This window comes from Sinohyriopsis cumingii, chromosome 19 (genome assembly GCF_028554795.1).
Source record: "Sinohyriopsis cumingii isolate HCF-2022 chromosome 19, ASM2855479v2, whole genome shotgun sequence".
Taxonomy (NCBI): domain Eukaryota; kingdom Metazoa; phylum Mollusca; class Bivalvia; order Unionida; family Unionidae; genus Sinohyriopsis; species Sinohyriopsis cumingii.
The window spans coordinates 46,050,444-46,069,519 of record NC_142979.1 but is presented as its reverse complement, the minus strand read 5'-3'; the positions used below and the strand labels follow the sequence as shown (position 1 = coordinate 46,069,519).

Below are 19,076 nucleotides of genomic sequence, written 5' to 3'. Positions count from 1 at the left end.
CCATCCTGATAGACGTTGTAAAGGAGCACAACATCTATTCTTTACCACATACTCCATATCCTGATGTAGATTCACATGAGTTTTGACTAAATCCAGTTTATCAAATCATAGCTAAGAGGCAGATAAGTTGAGAGCCGCCATGTGCTCAAGCACAATTTTCCAGTATAAGAGCAACTCATCAATAAATTAAAAAATGACATTTAATAATCAGATTGAAACTTTTATATTTACTAGGAGAATAATCTGATGGTATGTGCTACTGAACTCTTCACTAATAAAGAAACCTGTTTACAGCACACTAATATTCTAACGTTTTGTTTATTCTAAATACCCTCGTATATTTCAAAGATATCAAAGTTCATTATGATTATGCTTCTTTTTGTTTCTAAAACAGTCCTTTTCTTCTCAGTGACACAACACATATCACACAACACATATCATTCATTAAAGTGAACGTACATTTCTTAAACAACCATAACATTCGTATTTTGTTACAAATACAAAAGAAGGTATCACTTAAATTATATCTTCTACTAATATACATATAAATTGTAAAAATGAAAAAGTGAGAATTTATAAAAGTTGATCTGTAAATTTCATTGCAAGACAATATTGCACAATGATGCTTCAATGATTTTAAACAAGCCAGAAAACCAAAAACAAAACATTAAAAGTGCAACTATCCAAAGCCCTCAATGAAATGCAAGAAAGTTTGAGATGCTATTTTAAATAAGGTAAATGTACGTGATTTTTGTTGCACTCATTTTCTTACGATGCTTCAAAGAGTTTGAACAAACCAAACAGCCCAAAAGAGTAGTCTAACTATCCAAAGCAGCAATCATTGAAATGCAACAAATTTGTTTAAGTGCAGAATGTGGCTACTGAAGGGATCTGACAAGGAATGAGAGAGAGAGAGAGAGAGAGAGAGAGAGAGAGAATGTTATTGCTAATTTTTTGTCCTCTAATAGAATAATCTTAATTATTGGAGAAAGTCTTTAAAGTTCATAAACGAACACACGTACAAATAGACTGGGACGGGGTCGATAGCCGAAATGGAAGTAGATGAGGATAAAGAGATACTTTTAAGCAGCTCATTTCCGATTCGACAATGTAGAGGACACAGTATAGTTTTAAGGCTAACGTCAAAGAGATATACCGGGTGTTGCCGATTTTATAGTGTCTTCCAACCCCTACTACCAAGCCCGGCTATAAAGTCAAACCGTCGGTTGAGGTCGACGATGAATCTTCCTTCCGTTTACTCCACTATTCAGCTAAACTCAAGGAATTTAACGATCGGCTGTCCAAACATATATTTGACCGGGGGAACTCAAAAACTTTCTTTTGCAAAAGCCAAGTTTCAGCTACGTTCTCGTTGCGCTGGTACAGGACTCCTTCAATCATCTATCATACGGAACTCACGCAGTTGGATAGCAGTCTAGCCGGTAACGTGTCTGCACCACGAATTTATAAGGTAGATACGAATGTGTTTCGCACCACCTCTAAGTTGGTTGAAAACGTAGTTGCCATATCTTCGATGTTGTTTCTGGCCTGATCAACGATTTACAGGCTGACGGAACGATTGGCCAATCAATACGCCCTAATTCCTCATGTCATTATTAGAGCAGCTCAAAGACGAATGCATTGATAGCCTCTGCTTATCTTGATTTGATACATCACGATGCTTGTTTAGGCAGCACTTAGTTAAAACCGCATAGCGACTTGGCTTTAAGGTCGACTCCATTTCTCTCACCATTGCTGTTTGTGGCAACAACGAAGATGTTCAGAGGCAGGCAGCACAGGTACTACACCTACAACTGGCCACTTCACCTCTATCCCCACTGTCTTTCACGCCCCAAGGGTTGCTCAAGTCTCAACACTATGCCAACAGACAACTGCCTAATCAGTCAAGGAGATGAGGTAAGACACCAAGTTTCTGCACCCGAAGCCTCTCGCTTCTCGACGCTGACTTATCAGCCCCACCGGCTGTAGACAGACTGCCAGACTCCTGCAGTTCTTACAATGTCGGATAAACATATTTCCCCAAAACAGATGTGTGACACAAGTAATTTCTTTTATCCAACTCGCTCCTCTCCGCTTCTTACGGATGTATCATCAGATTAGATGAAGGATCATATTTTTGAACAGGGGATGCAGTTACTTATTGTACAAATGGTCACTGGAGATTGCAAGAATGCAAAATTATTTGTGGTTCTATTCAAGACTGTTTCATCACAATGGCCAACTGGAAATTGAGGCGAATTGTAGATCTGATTCGTCTCCATAAATTGGTTTATTTCGATTCAGTTCAGGATTGATATGGTACGGGCTATCCAATTCTTGAACGGTCGCGAAACCATCTTCGGCATGTTTATTGCGACTTAGTTTAGCAATTTCGAGTCGCTCCCTTCGATCTAAATATCAGCCTGTGAGTTTTCACCAAAATTATAGATTGCTTCGTCACTCTGTTCCACTCGACATCCTAATCAACAATGGTGGCAGAAACTTGTGAATTATCTTGGTTTTCTAGTAACATCCCTATCTTTGCCCACCCCATTGTCTTTTCTCAATTTTGTACGACTCCTTCATGTCTGCACAGTACTGATTGTCAAACACACAGAGGCCACGCTTGGGTTACTCGACGAGGCAACGAATCTGATCCCACTGTGACACCTTTATACGCGTGCATTATAAAATACTTAGCTGGCTCAATTGCTGCTCTTTTCCATTTCTCTCTACGAGAAGATCATTATCACGAACGAGGTACAATCATTACTGTGTCAGTATAGCAATCATGGTTGGCTCACATGTAATCTTCTAGAGAAAACCCAACCGTAAATGATATGGTCAGACACCAGTACACACGATAAAGCAGCCACTTGCAAGTGCGCTTTCATACGGTCAGCAGCAAACGGGAACCAGGGAAAAGGTATCTTCTTATCATCCGTTCAGAAATCAAAACTTTCATAAATGCATATCACCTCTAGAAGGATCGACTCAGCGGAATAACTCTGTGACGGTGATTTAACTGCTCAAACATGGGGGATCACCAAACATATCCATGCTGGTTTGGCAGTTACTTCGTTTGTTATACCAGCTTCAGATCAATATTTTAATCAGACACATTCCAGATAGACTGACTGTTCTATAAGAAGAAAAGGTTAAACCAATTCCCATTAAAAGCTACCGCTCCATGGTATCTGACACATTAAGGCACAATGGCGGAGTATATATCGGTCATAAAATCATTCAGGCCTACAACACAATTTTGATTTGAATGGACCAAAACCCCTCGCCCGACTTCCAAAATAGAATTTGTCCTGGGTCCTAAAACAGATCAACTCACAGAAATTCGAACCGTTAGCCTGGACCTCGCTGAAGTTGTTCTCGTAAAACTACTTTCCTGATAACTTTAGTTTTCGGCTTGGATCAAAGTTGCCTTATGACGATTTCAGCTCATGCAATTACAGCTATCTCAGCGAGCCTCACATACAAATGAACTGTTCGGATCAGAGACATAAGAGAAGCTGTTGTCTTGCATACAGTCGACCTTCTCGAGTTTTTATTTCAGAGATTTAGCTTTGCAGAGACAAAATCTGATTGAATTTGTTGGTCGTGTAGCTGTGACCTAGAAAAACATGAGACCTAATTCAACCAAAACAGCCTGTTATCCTTGCTGGATTCGCCCGTGAAGCTTTTTACGGCAAGAAGACGTCAATATAGAGCTTTGTAATGTGATAAGGCTGTCAAGGATCACGTGACTATGTGCTACGCTGCTTTAAGAAGGTGATCATAATATAGTTAACAGGGGAAGTCCGGTCTTTCTTCCCATAAAGTAATGCTCAGCATTCCCTCTATCTATTACTTATTCTCCGAATGTTAATGTGATTGGGGAATGTATTCAAAGGAGAAAGCAAATTTTAAAGTAAACTGAAGATCCTCCCAACCGCTATGAAAATAGCCTCGTTGGTAGTTCGCTTAGCTTAAAACTGCAACACCTACTGGTGGTATGTGATCCTATAAATTAAGATTTTCATTTCATTTGGAGTATCTAGAGTATATGAAAACTTTATCTCAGCTGTTTGGCATCTATTGCTACAGTAATATTATTCACATTTAATTCTTTTCTCAGGTAGCACAACAGCAGTGTTTAAAAACATTATTTCTGTGATAAAAGTTATCCTGATTAAGGTAGAAGAATGATATATTTTATGTATTCATTGCATTCTCTAACATCAATAATAATAATAATAATAATAATAATAATAATAATAATAATAAGCTAATCCTACATATTTGGGATCAATGTGCATTTAGCCATTTGGTCATAACACCAAGTATTAAGGCTATATAACTTCAAATGAACACAGCAGAAATCATACATTATAATTAGTTCTAGCTAATAGGAGTACCTATATTACATACTGGTATTTACTCTCAAATTAAAATATTTAATCACTTCAATTAAAATAACCAATTTACTTTTTCTAATTACTCTTTAAAACTTCCCACAAAAATGACAAAGTCCAACAAACGGTTGAAAGCAGTCTTGAAACTACTTCAATAATTATATATATAGAGGAGCATTCACAAAGATGTCCTCACGTCATAGTGGTCATGTATTGACACAAAGGCGTGTGTGTGTGTGTGTGAGTGTGTGTGTGTGTGTTGGAAGTTTTGGAAACTAAACATATACTCAAGCAACATTAGAACAACTGTCAAACGCTAAGTAAACCTGACGGGCAGATGTAATTCATTCAGTGAGATGGAGAATGCTGTTTGGTACAAGAATGAATTTACTTTCATGCTAGCCGTACTTTTCGCACAATTCTGAAGGTACTGGATGCTCTGGTAATGCTTTTGCATACATGTCATCTCGACAATCCATTGCCTATTGTTTATGTTGATGCTTAGTTTATATCTGTTTGAGATATTCGTACGTTTTTATTTTTGTATCGTTCCTATTATACCTAATCATAAATATGTACTGCTGAAGGTCATACACCGAGTCCATTGTATTTAATATTAAAATGTTGCAGTCTTTCGGAGTCCCTGGATTTTATACTTGTTTCTGAGCCAGGCAATCACCAGGTTGTTCTCGGTATGTTCCAATACTTTACTTGAAAACGAGTTTCCTGCGGAGAATGGAATATTTCGAGGGCATTTGTTTCAAACGCATGCCATCAATTACAACTTCCATCTTACTCACTTCATCGTTCACTTTTGTGAGTATGCTCAAGAGGTCCATGCTGCAAATAACAAAAGTACTTATCAACTTTTGTACAATACACCATACTAAGGCTAATTGACTTAAGTAAGAAATCTAGTTTCCATTCAGTCAATAAGGTAGACGGTAAGGATTTTATTCCCCAGAAAGTTTAAGTTATCTGTATAATAAGGCATCCAATCTGCATAACTGGCTCATTTAAGGGGCCCCTCCAGTGGCCTTAATGGCTGGATGCAGGAGGTTGCGTGTTCGAACCATGACCGGATCATAGTTAAGACATAGAAATGATACTAGCAGCGGCCTCGCTTCGAACTCAGTATTAAGAGGTTAGTATTCGGACTGGTGTCAGAATATTTTGAATGTGCGTGCCATAATGCCCTAGAGATAGACATCACTGCAAACTGTCACTCTGCTGACATCACAATGATGTGACTAAAATTGTTAGAGCTACATTAAAAATCAAAACAACACACTCACATACACTTATTTTAAGTGATACTAAATTATTTTTAAAATCATAATATTTCGCTGAAGTAGACTTAACTTTTTCTTAAAATTTGCTGAAAATTGCACCCTGTTATATGTATGACCTCCTCCTTCCGTCTGTTTGCAGTTCAGTACGTAATAATATTGTTTATTCCCGGTTCACAGAACACACACCTCCCACTGATTTTAATGGATTATAACAGGTAAAACATGCTACTAAAAGATAGTCAATGGAAAAGCTAATTGCGTTTTTGCACGATTTATCCGCTGAATACTATATCAAAGCCTCGCTGATCGATATACTCGAAAACGATTACAATATGTACGTGAGTTTGAAACTGGTCAAGTCTTGGCGCATGGTCATGATGGTTCTAAAGTACAAACTAAATAGCACTCATTTACTCAGGAGTTCGTGGCAAAATGTCCATTATATCAAATCAAATGGACTTTTTGTGGAAGATGACGGTGTCATGAACACACATAGTTACAGCATTTCTCTATCAGATTGCAAAATGGAAATTATAACCTCAAAATTGTACACTCTATTTCATTGCAAATGCAAAACATAACAACTATTTATACCTGTTGGTTTTAAAGCAAAAGAGATATTTAGCTCTCATAAAGTTCATCAGGGCTTGTATAGAAAGACAAAGGCATTTTCAAAAATAATGCATGAGGTGGATTCAGTTTAAAATTAAACAACTATCAACATCAATAAATAACAAATATGTTTGGTCTAAAGTGTAATTTAAAAAGTACAATAGTGCCATGGCATCAAATCGCGGGTGAATGATTCTGGTTGCAGGATGTGAGGTACGAGTTAAACGGCATTCCAGTGCGAATTTTGTGTGATGATGTAAACAAAATTAATTCACAACAAAGATGACAAGAAAGTTTAAAAAGAGTTACTCATTTAATCATAAATAAATTATATAAATATACTTCGATCATACAGTTATAAATAAATTTGAGTAAAACCAAGGAGCAAATCTGATTAAAACAAGAGTAAATCAGAGTTAAACATAAGTAAAACTACTTTGTGCATGATGATACACATTATTGTTATGCCAATATAAGACCATGACGACAAAATACGTAGCATATATTCAGTGTGTTTCGAAAGAGCAAGGTAAAATGGATACGAAAGTTTCATTAAACTTTGTTCCGTTTGCTGTGTTTGACAATGTCAACTTTCATGATATCAATAACATTTTTCATTAAGTTATATTCTTTTTATACAAGACTTCCAACGAACGTATATTTTTTCCTAAGTCATTAATTACTGGGTTGCATTTCTGCACAATCGCATTAACATATATTTCAAAATGTCTGCCATAAACAAGCTTGTTTCTTAAGCTAGGTCCTTCCTTTTTTGCGTTGTTATAGTCATCAGTCATAAAGACATCCTTGACACACATCAACCAATAACTGTAAACAATAGTCTCATTTATCCTTTTCTTCTTTAATTAGCCACTTTTGATTGTATTCCAGATGATAACCATGTAATAAATTCTCAATCAAGTTTAGTAAAAAAAATCAGTTCTGTCACAGTTTGTAACACCACAAGTTATCATGAAATCATAGTAAAATATATGGTGTTTCCTATTTATAAGTCAACACTATGAATGCATAAAATATAATTGATTTGGGTTACCGTAAGTAAGGTCTTTTCTCTAAAGATCAACTGTTATATTATTGTACATTTATATTGCAATAAAGGTTCGTCTATGCGAAACGTTTTAATGGGAAAACTTTGAATAGCTAAGAGATAAAGTTGTTCTACTTATCTGTAACCTTTGCTGTTAATATTTTTACAATGGAACTGCATCCCCGCGCTTCACGAATATCTTTCTCTTTCAATTGTGCCCTTCATCCATTTTTTTCTTTTTCAACTCATCAGTGTAATGGTTCTTACTGATAGGATTTTCATCTTTTGTATTCACTGATGACGACAATAAACTCCTCATGATTAGTTTCATTTTCACCCATCGCCCTGCTTATCATTTCATTGATATATTTTCACCCATCGCCCTGCTTATCATTTCATTGATATATTTTCACCCATCGCCCTGCTTATCATTTCATTGATATATTTTCACCCATCGCCCTGCTTATCATTCCACTGATACATTTAAAGGTATTAATGGAAGATACTACAATTTCATAATATTTAACACTCTCGCTGCAGTTCAAGATTACCATAACAGCTTTTGCAACAAATTCTAATATTGCACAAAACCCACCCACAGCTAAAGAACTACTAAATATGTTGCTATTCCCGGGTTGCCGATTGACCTAAGGTACTCGTCGATAGAGATCCCTTACATCTCAGTCACCTACGTCAAGCTTCTTTACTGTCATCAAATAGAATCACAGTGTTCTTAAAGTTATATTAACGTTTGATGACGGAATGGTAATTAAACTAAAGTACCGTGGCTGGTGCATTATATTTCTGCCCCATATGTAAAATTCCGTTGAGAAGCTAGCTGATATTCGCTGTGCAAAAACAATGTTTTCTTCTTTCAGAATGAACTGACCTTTGAACTTTCAACCCTGAAATAAATATGCTTCTTTCTTACCCTAAACTCAAGCCAGCAACCAAGTATGGGTTGTGGTTTGTCATACAGAAGTAATGATGCCTGTGAAAACCAATTGTATTATTTCAGTCAGAGACCTTGACATAAGGTCTATTGGTTCCAAAATCAATGCTAAATTATAACACAAGCCTCAAAGGTCGTGGAGATAAATTCTGAAACAATCGATTCTAGAGATGATGATGATGATGACAAGTTGTTGCACCTGGAATAGTTTTAACCAAAGGGGTCCAATCTGAAGACATTGATTAATTGATTGATTGATTGATTGACTGGTTGTATTTTAACGGCGCAACAGCACTGTTAGGCCATTTAGCGCCATACAAAAGGTTATATATATGATCGTTTAAAAATTATAAAAAGTTTCATATCGACCAGCAATATCAATACCACATAGTTCAAATTAAAACGATAAGGATAAGATGGTAACGGTAACAAAACAGATAACCGATCAACGGGGGATGTAAATGGTGTATGATAATGAAGACAGATGAAAAGGTATTGAAAAAAGGGACGGTATATACAGTACATAAAAATGATGGTGATGACATAAAAGTTATAGCTTAGAATAAATGCTTATTTCTTTCAGTAATGTCACAATACAAGTGATGTTTATTGTATCAAAAAGTTCCTTCATGTCATGCACATTGTAATACAGATTTCGCGTAAGTTGCAGGTCGAAACACTCTATCTTAAATGCTTAACAGTGAATGGTTCATTGCAAGAAACGCACTCTGGTGGGTCTTCGCCTTTTTAAATGTGGGAGTGGGTTATATGCGAATGACCAATTCGAATTCTTGCAATAACTACCTCCTCCCTAAGGATGGTTTTGTAGGAAGGAGTCTATTCTCCTTGGATTGGCTTGATGGCGTGAAGTTTATTATTCACTGTTTCGTTCCATGATGCCTACCACATCTAACGTAAAGTCTCTTTGATATTAGGTTCAAAATCAGTATACGATATTTTAAAATCAGATGGTTCTTGAGTTAGGGCCATTTTAGTAGCGCGATCTGCTTTTTCATTACCTTTAATACCTACCAACATGGCTAGGTAACCAACAGTATACAACATTGCGGGAGGTACTCAGCTTAGTATTTGTGACAAGAACATTGGTCAACAATGGGTTCTCCAGCTTTCTATTGTGTAGTGCCTGAAGAACTGATAGTGAGTTGGAGAAGATAGAGCTGTTTAAAATACGTTTGTTTTCGATATATTGCAGAGCAAGATCTATTGCTCTGATTTCGGCTGAAAAAATTGATGTGCCATTTAGTAAGCGAACTTGACTTGTGTGTTTTCCACTAACGAAGGCTGCAGCAGCCTTTTCCTCATCCTTTGATCCGTCGGTATACATTCCTTTGTAGTTTTTAAATTCGGTGCGGAGTTCATGATACGAGTTGTGGGCTTGTCTCAGAATTTGTTTTCATCGTGAAGCGTAAAATGTACTTTTGGCTGTTTAAGTAGCCAGGGAGATGATTCGGAGATGGACGTTTTCTGACTTTTAGAAAGATCAATTTTTTGTATTGTCAAGGCTGGATAATATTCTAATGCCAAAGGAAGGTATGGCGTTTGGTTTATTTTCGTATAAAGTTTTGTATTTGGGTTGAAAAACAGTCGAAAAAGCAGGCTTCAGAGGGTTTAATCTTAATTTGAGAGCATACCGTGTGGAAAGCATTTAGCTACGATGGTATAAAGGTGGTTCGTTCGTTTCAGCGAGGAGGCTTTTACACGGGAATGTCTTAATGCTCCCAGAGAGAGTCTTATTCCTTGATGATGAATTGGGTCAAGCATCTTCAAATATGACTTCCCAGCTGAACCATAAACAACGCAGCCATAGTCCAGTTTGGAGCTAATACACGTTCTATATACATTGATGATGACGTTTCTATCAGCACAAAAGTCAGTGTGCCCTACTACTTCGAGGAGATCTGGACCTGTCAAACATTTAGCTTTCATGTTCTTTAGGTGTGGAATAAAAGTCAATTTTCTGTCGAAGATAATACCTAAAATCTTTGTTTCCTCAACAACTGGAATAGGTGTTCAGCCCAGCGTGAGTTTAGTTTCCTCGTGATGTCTTCGTAACTGACAGATATGCGTACTTACCGTTTTGGGTTTGGAGAATTTGAAACCGTTAGCACTGGCCCATTTTTGAATCTTGTTGATATTTTGTTGTAGTTGTCTTTCAATTGTATGCATGTTGTTTGATCAATAACATATTAGAAAATCATTAACATATAACGAGTAATTCACACCAGGAACTAAACACTTGGTGATGCTATTGATTGTGATGTTGAAAAGCGTCACAGATAAAATACTGCACTGGGGCACACCCATCTCTTCATCGTGCAAAATCTGAGAGGGTATAGCCCACTCATACCTTGAATTCTCTGTATGAGAGAAAGTTTGATATGAAGGAGGGCAGACGGCCTTTTAGACCCAGATCGTGCAGGTCGCTTAGTATCCCGTACTTCCATGTCGGGTCATAGGCCTTTTCTAAATCAAAGAAAACTGCTGATAAATGTTCCTTCTTGATACATGCGTCACGAATAAATGTTTCCAGTCTGACCAGATGATCATTGTTGCTACGGCCATATCGAAAGCCACTTTGGAAAGGAGATATTAAATTGTTTTTCTCCAAGTACTATACAAGCCGTGAATTGATAATTTGTTCCATTGTTTTGCACTCACAGTTTGTCAGTGCAATGGGTCGATAGTTGCTAGGATCTGTGCTATCTTTACCTGGTTTGGGAACTGGTATTCCTGTTGCTTCTTTCCAAATTTTAGGTACATTACCAGTAATCCATTAATCATTGAAGATTTTCAAAAGAGATGTTAAAAATGATTCTAGAATGTGTTTCAAAAACTGGTGATGTATTTTTGTCAGGCCCAGCGGATGTATCACGGGTTTTGTATAAAGCCAGCATAAGCTCCAGTAGTGAGAGCAGTTGGTTATAACGTTCCGAATTGTTGGATGTAAAGTTTAAACGTGACTTTTCTTTCTGATGTTTTAGTCTTTGGAAGGGTTCTGAATAATTAGATGATAAAGAATTTTTAGAGAAACCGACACCAAGAATATTTGCTATGTCACGTTTTGAACTAAAATTGTTATTATTCAGCTTCAGATGTCGGAGTGAATTGTGGTTTTTTTTCCGTTTTTTTCGTGGATAGTGTCCCACACTTTCTTCATAGAGGAACGAGAGTTTAAAGAAGAAACACATTTCTTCCATGATGCTCGTTTACTTTCTTTGATTGTGCGGAGAGCTTTGGCCCGAAGAATACTGTATTTACTTAAATTTTTGGGCGTCGGATGATTGCTAAATTTTTTCAAAGCTTCTCGGCGTTCCTTATAATCATTAGTGACCAAGGTTTTGGTATCCTTGTACAGTTCGGCGAGGACTGGGGAATGGATTCTTCTGCAATCTCTATTAAAATAGAAATAAAATGCTGAATAGGGTTATTAACGTTGAAAACTATCCTCATTCAGCCTAGTTTTACTGAGTGCTTCAAATTTAGGCGGCCTTCTTTAAATTCCATTGTGGAATTGAGTCATCAATAGTAGAATTAATATTTTCAAGGAATATTGGAAACTGATCACTGATATGAAGGTCATCGGCAACGTTCCATTCATAATCCAAAAGCAGCGAAGGAGAACACATTGTTAAATCGATACACGTGTATGTACCCGTTCCTGTGGGTAAATATGTCGGTGGTTTGGTGTTAGATAGACACAAATTGTTTCTAGAGATGAAGTCTTCTACTTTGTGGCCTCTGTCACGTATGTGATTTGATCCCCATATAATGTTATGGGCATTAAAATCTCCGAGCAAAACAAAGGGCGCGGAAAGTTGTTGAACAGGATTGTCTAATTCATTTGATACTAGGTTGGTGTTTGGTGGTATGTAAATAGAACTAAAGGTAATCACTCTATGTAGAGTGACGCTTACAGCAATAGCTTGTAAATTTGTGTTTAAAGGGATGACGCTACGAGGGGCTCTATTGTTCACAACAACAGAAACCCCTCCTGAATCCCTGTCAACATTTTGAAAGCAGGTGTTAACCAGGGAGTAGTTTTTAAGTGTGATGTTATCCGTATCTTTCAAGAGTGTTTCCTGAAGGCAAAGGTACTGCAGCATCATGTTCGTTTAAGAGCAGGAGAATATCATTGGAGTTGGCTTTAAGTCGTCGAAAGTTACATTGTATGATGGTGTTCTTCATTATAAATTTAAAGTAAAGGTTGTGGAGCAAGGTTTGACCTTTCGCGGAGACAATATATGTGGTTCTTTCTCTGGAGGAAGTACGGGGGTGAATTATTTGTTTGTAGGTCTGGAGCTACCTTGAGCGCATGAAGCAGTTTCTTCTGCATCCATGCTCTCAATGTCTCCAAACCTGTTGTAGAGTTTGATGGGGTCATCTGACCCCTTTTGCTGATTATTTCCTTGAAATTTGTTTTTATTCTTTGGTGATTTTGGTGGTGTGGTATTACTGAAGGTTACTTGAGTAGATGCCGCGTTTTCTTGTGCTTGTTAATGGAGGGTAGGTGTTAGAGGTTGGTGTTAAATCGGGTAAATATGTGTGTGTTTGAGCGTCCTTCGTTGTTTTGGGATTATTTTTCACTACAGTGGAGAAGGATCTTTTGGCCTGTACAAGTTTTCTGGCTTCTGGATCGGGAATGTTGGAGGTGCACTTTACCTTCTGTATTTCCTTCTCCTGTTTCCAAATATCACAATCTCTGGAATTGGTGTGTTGCTCCTTTCCACAGATGACACAATGCGGAGTTGCTCTACAGTCAGATTCCTGATGAGAATGGTCTCTGCATCGGCCAAATATCTGGCTTTTTGAGCAGCCGTCTTCGTGATGGCCATACTGCTGACACTTATGCATCGAAGGAGGTTCGGTATGTAGATTTCGACCTTCACTTGCAAGAAGCCAACTTTGACCACTATGGGTACTGTTGGTTTGTTGAATGTGAGTACGATGGTGTTGGTGTCCTGCAGATTGTTATTACGTTTAATACCTATTCTAGAGACTGCAGTGGTACCTTAGTTTTTCATCCCTTCAATGATATATGTGTCGTTGACTCCAGCCAAGTCATGACAGCGAATCACGCCTTTGGACGTAATGAGTGTTGTGTGAGAGAATGAGGTCACCGGGATATCGAATAAAGTTTTTATTTTCTTGATATTTTGTGCTTGACCTCGCCGCTCACGCTCAACAAGAAAGCAAACCGATTTCAACTTTTTGACATCATTTGGTGTGCCAATCGATCCTCTGATTGTCTTTTCGATGACAAACGGAAACCGGTTTTGAGGAATCTTTAAATTGTATCACCATGAGGTGTGGAAATGACTCCACACCACATGGTTCGTCATCTGACTTAGACCCAGTTTTGATGCGTTAATTTTGATTTTTTGTTGAAATTTATATGTTGGATTGTTTACCGTGGAGCCCAACAAGGGGACACTTTTCAAGTGCCAGGGATATACAGATCCTATACTCAGTCGATACAATTACCTATGATTGACCAGTGAAGCCACCACCTTCTGGGGTCAGTAAAATTACCTCCTGATTGACCCTTTAAGCCACCGCCTTCTAGGAAGTCATCTAAGAATTGGGAAAGGGAACGCTAAAGGAACAGACTGTAGAGGCAAAGGTGATATCAAGAGAGATACAAGGAGAAAGATAAAGAAGGTGAGCGAGTAAATAAAGACCTCCTAGGGCTCGGCGTGACCAGCTGATTTATCGAGACTGGGCACATCGAGACCACCCATCTAGAAGACGTACAGGCCAAAGTAGTGTAGTGCATCGGAAAGCCTCTGCTCAACTACCAGGATCCTTTCCTCTCCCGACATGGGACGCAACCCATGGCAAACAGGTTGCCTCTACTTAGTCTACTTAGTCGCCTCTTACGACACGCAGTGAGGCACGTCCGGACAATTCTACAACCCCGGATCCGCAGGGGGTCCGATCTGAATACAGCATAGTAGAAAGTGATGATAACGTGCAGCAGATGACACCACTAACTATTACAGATACTGGAGAATAAGGTTTCAGAAATATATTGTCTAAAGAACCTGTAGAACTTACATAAACAACGCCTGAGAAAGAACCTGCAGTACCTTCGGATAAACCACCAAAACATTCGGACGGTAACTCGGACCGCAGAGCATCGATTACGATTTAGGATTACACTGAGTGTTCAAAGGACGATCGTACTGATGATTCCACAGCAGTGTCAATAAAACTCAAAACAGGGGTAGACCACGTCTATCAAAGAAAGATATCCAATGCGCATCTTTCAATGTTTACTGTCTTAAACGTAAACTCTTTACCCTGAATTTGGATAAATCTTCCAGAAATATTATATTGTATGTGTTTGTGAAACAAAGTTAGACAATTTTGATAGAATACATTTACTGGTCTAAAAATGGCAAGCAAAGATATCTCCGTAAGAGCAGCGGGCTAGGCGTTTATGTAACAAAATTGTATTTCTCCTTTTATAAGCATCGTTGAATCTGAATCAGATCACATAGTCTGGTTTAAAGTTGATGAAATTGTTTTTCAGCCTGGAAAACAAGAGTATATTTCGGGGTCGTATCATTCAAAGGTACAAATGATAGGATTTTGAATGCCCAATATCAATGGTAAATTGATTAATCCATTATGAAATACCTTTTACGAGGTCAGTGCTAACGCTGATACTTATAAATGGATGACTAATAACCGTTGGGACACCATGACCTCCTATTTTAAGAATGTATTAATAATCTGAAAGGAATTTTAAAAAAAAGTATGATAACAGAAACTGTAAAATACCTTTATATACAGGAACGGCAATCGCCGGTAACCTTATCATTCAAGGGGAATTTTTACCATTGTTTAAAAGAAGACTTGAATATGGAAAATGTATTATTACTGTTACCTAGGAATCAGTATTTACCACTGATAAAGTTCAGGGCGTCCAATCACAGACTCCCCATTGAAATATGTCGTTGGGACAATACACTGATTGAGGAAAGCAAATGTAATCATTGTGATAAAAATGGCATTGGGGACAAATATCATTATTTGTTTTTTCGTCCCGAATTTCACAAAGAAAACGGTATGTTTCTAAAACCGTTCTGTTGCCGCAAATTATCCTTTGAAAAGTTACTAACCTTATTTACCATCAAAAATTGCTAAATGCTCCAAACAATGGCCAAATATGTTACTGTAATAACGAAAACAATATCATAAACTTCGTGCTATCTATGGAAGCGTAAATTTTCCATACTTCACAACAATATGGTTTTCTCCCTTATAACGTTAGTACACATTGTGCTGTACGAAAACAAAGTTACTTTATGTACCCAAGTGATCTCAAAATACGTCCGAATGTTTAGTCTTGCCATGATTGTACAGGTTCACCTAGGATGTGATGTGTATCTCCATACCTTAGTGACGTCGCCTTTAAAAACACGAGCAGTGGTGCTATTCTCATACGCCACCTATGTGTGGCCTGAGAATTATTTTTATTATTACAAGTTGTGTTCTGTTCTATTCAAAATGTTTGTAAACCGTAGGCAATTGAGAACTCGTGTTATTGTGTGACAAATAGTTTTTTCCTTTCAGAGAGACCTTATCCTTATACTTTTTCTGCCTGAAATCGGTAGGTTTTTCACTACTCCCAGCGTACAAGCAATTAACAAAATTTGTTTTGACAGTAGATGTTGAAGAACTTGAGTGTATGTGCCAAAACCATACTTCATCTTCAGTCACAGTTACCTCGACATTTGAGCTTTTGAATCCGAAATAGTTATTCTTTACCCGAAGTCAAAGTTTGGTAACTGTAGATGGTGGATAATTAAGATTATTTTGCGGAAATCAAAAGGTAGCAGACGAACGGACGGAAATGTCAACATCATAATATAACAGGCTCCATATTATGTGCAGAACATAAAACTCGCCGAAATTGGCATAACAATCTTGCTATTAATTAAAATAATTTCATTTCTGAGTTGATCATACGAGACAAAAAACACGTAGGGGTTCGTTTTACAGCACCCTCTTGTGATCAATCCTCTAAATTCAGGGTAAAGAAAATATACTTCTAGCGCTTAAGAAGTTGGATTTTGCATCCCTGTGCGACAAATAAAAACTACATCCAGCCTTACAGTAATTACATCATTTATTTTTGAGAAATTGTACTGAGGCAGACTGAACGAATATACGCGAACAGGCGTTTGTGCTTGCCTGTTTTTATTTTGTCCAGTTATCATCGACCCCTAACATGTCGTAGTAATATGACTTTGGTGAACGATGATTTACTCGCAACTATTTATGTGTGTATCTGTGTTAGAAAGAAGCAGACAGACAGATAGAGAGCAGTTAGATGGACAAAGAGTATGTACCTTAATTTATACTAGTTATAACACTTTGTAATGTTTATAGAATGACGACGGCCTCGAGAAATTAGTTGTATCGAATTAAGTGAGGTACCTTCCGTAAGTTTAGAAATTATTATTATTATTATTATTATCAAATGCACAGAAAATCTGAAGCCACTTTACCATTTGTGATTTCTGTCCAGCATTTCCACTAATTTGCTGATGTACAGCCTCCTTCATCGGGGACTCGGAAGGAGACATAGCCACGAACAGTTGCGTAACCCAAGAGGAAATCAGCATTACTGGGAATTAGTGGCATGTTTCCTGTATAAACGCCGGCATCTACTTCTATCTCTATACCTAGATGTAAATTATGGACCACTATTGTTTGTTTCTGACAGCATATGCAATGGTACACAAAATACAACAAGTAAACTCGCCGTGTTTGATGTTAAGAAAAGCTAAACAAGTAGGCCATGGTAAGTAAACGGGATATTTTGTTGACAGTATTTAATATTCATACATTTTGAAAGGCCCTTATTAGCCACACAGAAGAATCTAAAATAAATTTAATATTTTGCTGATTTAAAAAAGCGACAGCAAAAATAATACTACTACCATACATTTGAGCATAATACTGAAATTGTAAATTGGAATATATTTTTTCTTTACTGTATGATTATTACTCACCCTCATCTTTCTGAAGTCCTTGGCATGCCTGTATGAAAAATAATTTCGGTTTTTCTCCCAGTGTACGGCACATGGTGGGTTGTACCATTGAGGTCAGCCGTCCAATTTCCAGTGGTATGCCATCGCTGCCATATACTTAGTCCTGGGTTCCATGGGAAAGAATGCAACAAACAAAACAGTCGCAATGTGTGTAATCGTGTCTAGAAATATCAACGAGCTAACGAATCATATCCGGTCCATCCAAGTTTTCTTTCACAATTATAATGAAGTGTAATCTTGAAAACATATCTTGCAGTTTCACTGAAATAAGTTTAAAAGTTTGATAATCAATGCATCGCACATATTACGCAACATACATACCTTCCTACCTATATATATAAACTGTTTTCGCTGGTATATATCTTGACCTATGAGCATTAATTACATAATTAAGAAAGAGTAAAAAATATATCGCGTATTTTCCATCTCTTTAATTATTATTTTTTTCATTTTTATTTTCTCTGTATGTTTTGGCTTCTGTAGTTGTAAAAGAAAATAATGTAGCATTTTAAAATATTCAAGTGTGTTGTTTGTATGAATGTGTGTGTTCCTTGTAATGCTTGTATATTTATCTTTCGAGTTTGTCTTTTATAATGGGACCTCAGGGCCACTGTCGTGTTAATGCTAGTTTCATATAAAATATGAACTATATTTTGCCAATTTGTTCAAGATATAAATTCTTGCAGATCAACTTATTCTCCGCATGTGTTGAGGTGGTGGGGGTATAATTAGTTGTGACCGGATGTCAATGTGCTGCAAGTATTCATGTAGATCACTTTTTCTCAACCCGCTTCAGCGGCATCTTTTAGCATTGTCTACCTAAATCTTTTTCCGTGCCGTGCCTGGTGCTAAGATCCTCTTTCTTAAATTCAAGGTTGCTGATGATTAGGGAAATACCTGCAAATAAAATAACTTTTTCAATTTGAAAACATCCGATCAACCTTGGAATCAGATAAATTAAATTCAAAAACTTACAGAATACTAACTTTTATTCGCGACTTCACAAGTCTGCCAATTTTCAATTTAAAAGTGTTCGCGCCATTGAAATTCCCCGGGTCTTGTACTACTTGTTCCTTTAATATTTTAAGCAAAAACGTGACTGACGTTTATTTAGTTTTGAGGACAGTGGTTAACATATTGACACTATAGCCAACATATTGCACAACTAACATCAATAATTATCAACTGATAATTTCAAATTCCATCTTTATCTATATGCTAACTACTATAGCACAGGAGCTCTACTTGCACACTTTCAAAATTTTAATTAGCACGATCTAAATTAACGTTGCAAATAAAAACTAACCAATGACTTTTGTGGAAAGCATGCTTGTCAAATTTTATTCGAGGTGTTTGGGTGCATTCCTTGTACTACTGATACCCTGTAAACTGAACCAACACTCCCCAAATCCTCGTTTTCACATTCATATTTGGCACTAAAATGTTATTATGAATAGTTTCCTCTGACAAGGCGGCTAAAAACAATCAGTATGGGCCTTATGCATTTTTTAAGATCACTGGTGATGCAGGAAATTGACGTCCTTCTAATCACACCTTAACCATCTCGATTTTTAGATATTTACAGATATATCAGACATACATAAATACATAAATCAAGTCGGCGATTCATTTACAGCCGAAGTTACGCATTTTATTTCCGTCGCTGGTCTAACTGTAACAGGC

General features: G+C 37.2%; 1 protein-coding gene across 1 annotated transcript; it reads right to left on the bottom strand.

Annotated features, from left to right (window-relative positions):
* Positions 1 to 3,881: 3,881 nt before the first annotated feature.
* LOC149775631 (caspase-7-like) lies at positions 3,882 to 18,293 on the bottom strand. Its single transcript, XM_089943958.1, has 4 exons — positions 18,213 to 18,293; positions 17,355 to 17,654; positions 16,848 to 17,024; positions 3,882 to 5,246 (listed from the first exon to the last, which is right to left on the bottom strand). Exons 2-3 carry the CDS (start codon positions 17,440 to 17,442, stop codon positions 16,876 to 16,878), a joined length of 237 nt encoding a protein of 78 aa, XP_089800084.1. The 5' UTR covers positions 17,443 to 17,654; positions 18,213 to 18,293; the 3' UTR covers positions 3,882 to 5,246; positions 16,848 to 16,875.
* Between the last annotated feature and the right edge of the window lie 783 nt (positions 18,294 to 19,076).